Genomic DNA, 1,197 nt, shown 5'->3' with positions numbered 1-1,197 from the left:
TTTTTACAGGCGAAAACAGACAAGTGATTGACGGAGCATAATAATAATAATAAGTTATCGCTCGTCAACTACGACGTAGCCACGTTTTTAAGCGAAATCAAATAAATTTACACAAGAAGGCCGACTCAACAAACGTATTATGTACCATAGTTGAAAATTGTATTTACAGGTATGATTAATTTACTTTTGGCAATAATGTTATCTTATTATTTTTCTTGTTGTAAATGTTCAAACAAGTAAAAGGTGTGAATACTTAATCGTGTTTATAGTTGCGTATGGGCAGCCATGATGATTTTCTCAAACATTTTATAATTAATTTCTTTTATGAGGTTAACATTAGGTTTCCTTTTGTGCATATGATCAATAGCAACTTGTCCTCGCGTCAATCTTCCTGCCAGCTCAACATTAACGTGTTCCATACTTTGATCGACTATTATTTCTGGATACAGAAGAGTGGCAACCAGATAAGCGTCACAGGGATGCCAATGCTCCTTTGGTTTGCTGTAAATTTTTGATTCGGCTCGATGAATGAGCTGCCATGTTCTTCCAGCGGCTGCAGTTCCAAGTTCTTTTAATCGCCAAGACTTAAAAGATATATATCATCAGTTTTTGGAAGTTTATGTGATCAGTATATTACCATGGGTGTTTTAGCATTAATATTACAACATTCCCACGTTAACAAATGCATGGGACACTTTGCACTGGCAAGAACAATGTGGGCAGCTTCCGGATCCATGTGGAAATTGAATTCGGCTGCTTGCACAACATTTCCAACTCCTAAGTTAGAAAAATATTAATTTTGGGGGTGCATAATGTTTAGAAAATCGTTTTACCATGATGATTTCCACCCATAATCCGTATATCTTTAATATTTTCAGCGACATCTTCGTACATACGTAATAAAATTGCACAGTTTGTCATGGGTCCAACTACAATCATTGTGATTTCATGTGGATTATTAACAATTAAATCTCTCATGGCAACAAATGCAGATTCAGAGCGTATTATAGAAGTATCCGGTTCTTTGTCATAAGTTAAGTCAGCAAAACCATCGACGCCATGATAGTTTTGATCTTCAAATGTACTCGGAAGTAAAACATCATAAGATCCTCGATAAATAGGAATCTAAACACGTTTTTAAAAACAATCGCAAAAGTATATTAGTTTTGTTCTTACATCAGTTCTATTTGCGTATTC

General features: G+C 35.1%; 1 protein-coding gene across 1 annotated transcript; it reads right to left on the bottom strand.

Annotated features, from left to right (window-relative positions):
* Window positions 1-122: 122 nt before the first annotated feature.
* LOC135803151 (nucleoside hydrolase-like) lies at window positions 123-1,194 on the bottom strand (the record flags this gene model as incomplete). Its single annotated transcript, XM_065316756.1, has 4 exons — window positions 123-584; window positions 638-777; window positions 834-1,125; window positions 1,177-1,194. Coding segments are annotated over 4 exons (771 nt in total), but the record flags the coding sequence as incomplete, so codon positions are not given.
* Window positions 1,195-1,197: the final 3 nt, after the last annotated feature.

The sequence above is a fragment of the Atheta coriaria genome, unplaced genomic scaffold (assembly GCF_025399875.1).
Source record: "Atheta coriaria isolate IRGN ID8LTWV9N9 unplaced genomic scaffold, Caltech_Dcor_3.1 scaffold4528_size1197, whole genome shotgun sequence".
Taxonomy (NCBI): Eukaryota; Metazoa; Arthropoda; class Insecta; order Coleoptera; family Staphylinidae; genus Dalotia; species Dalotia coriaria.
Note: the sequence above shows the minus strand (reverse complement) of the source record. Positions and strands in the feature narration are given on the sequence as shown.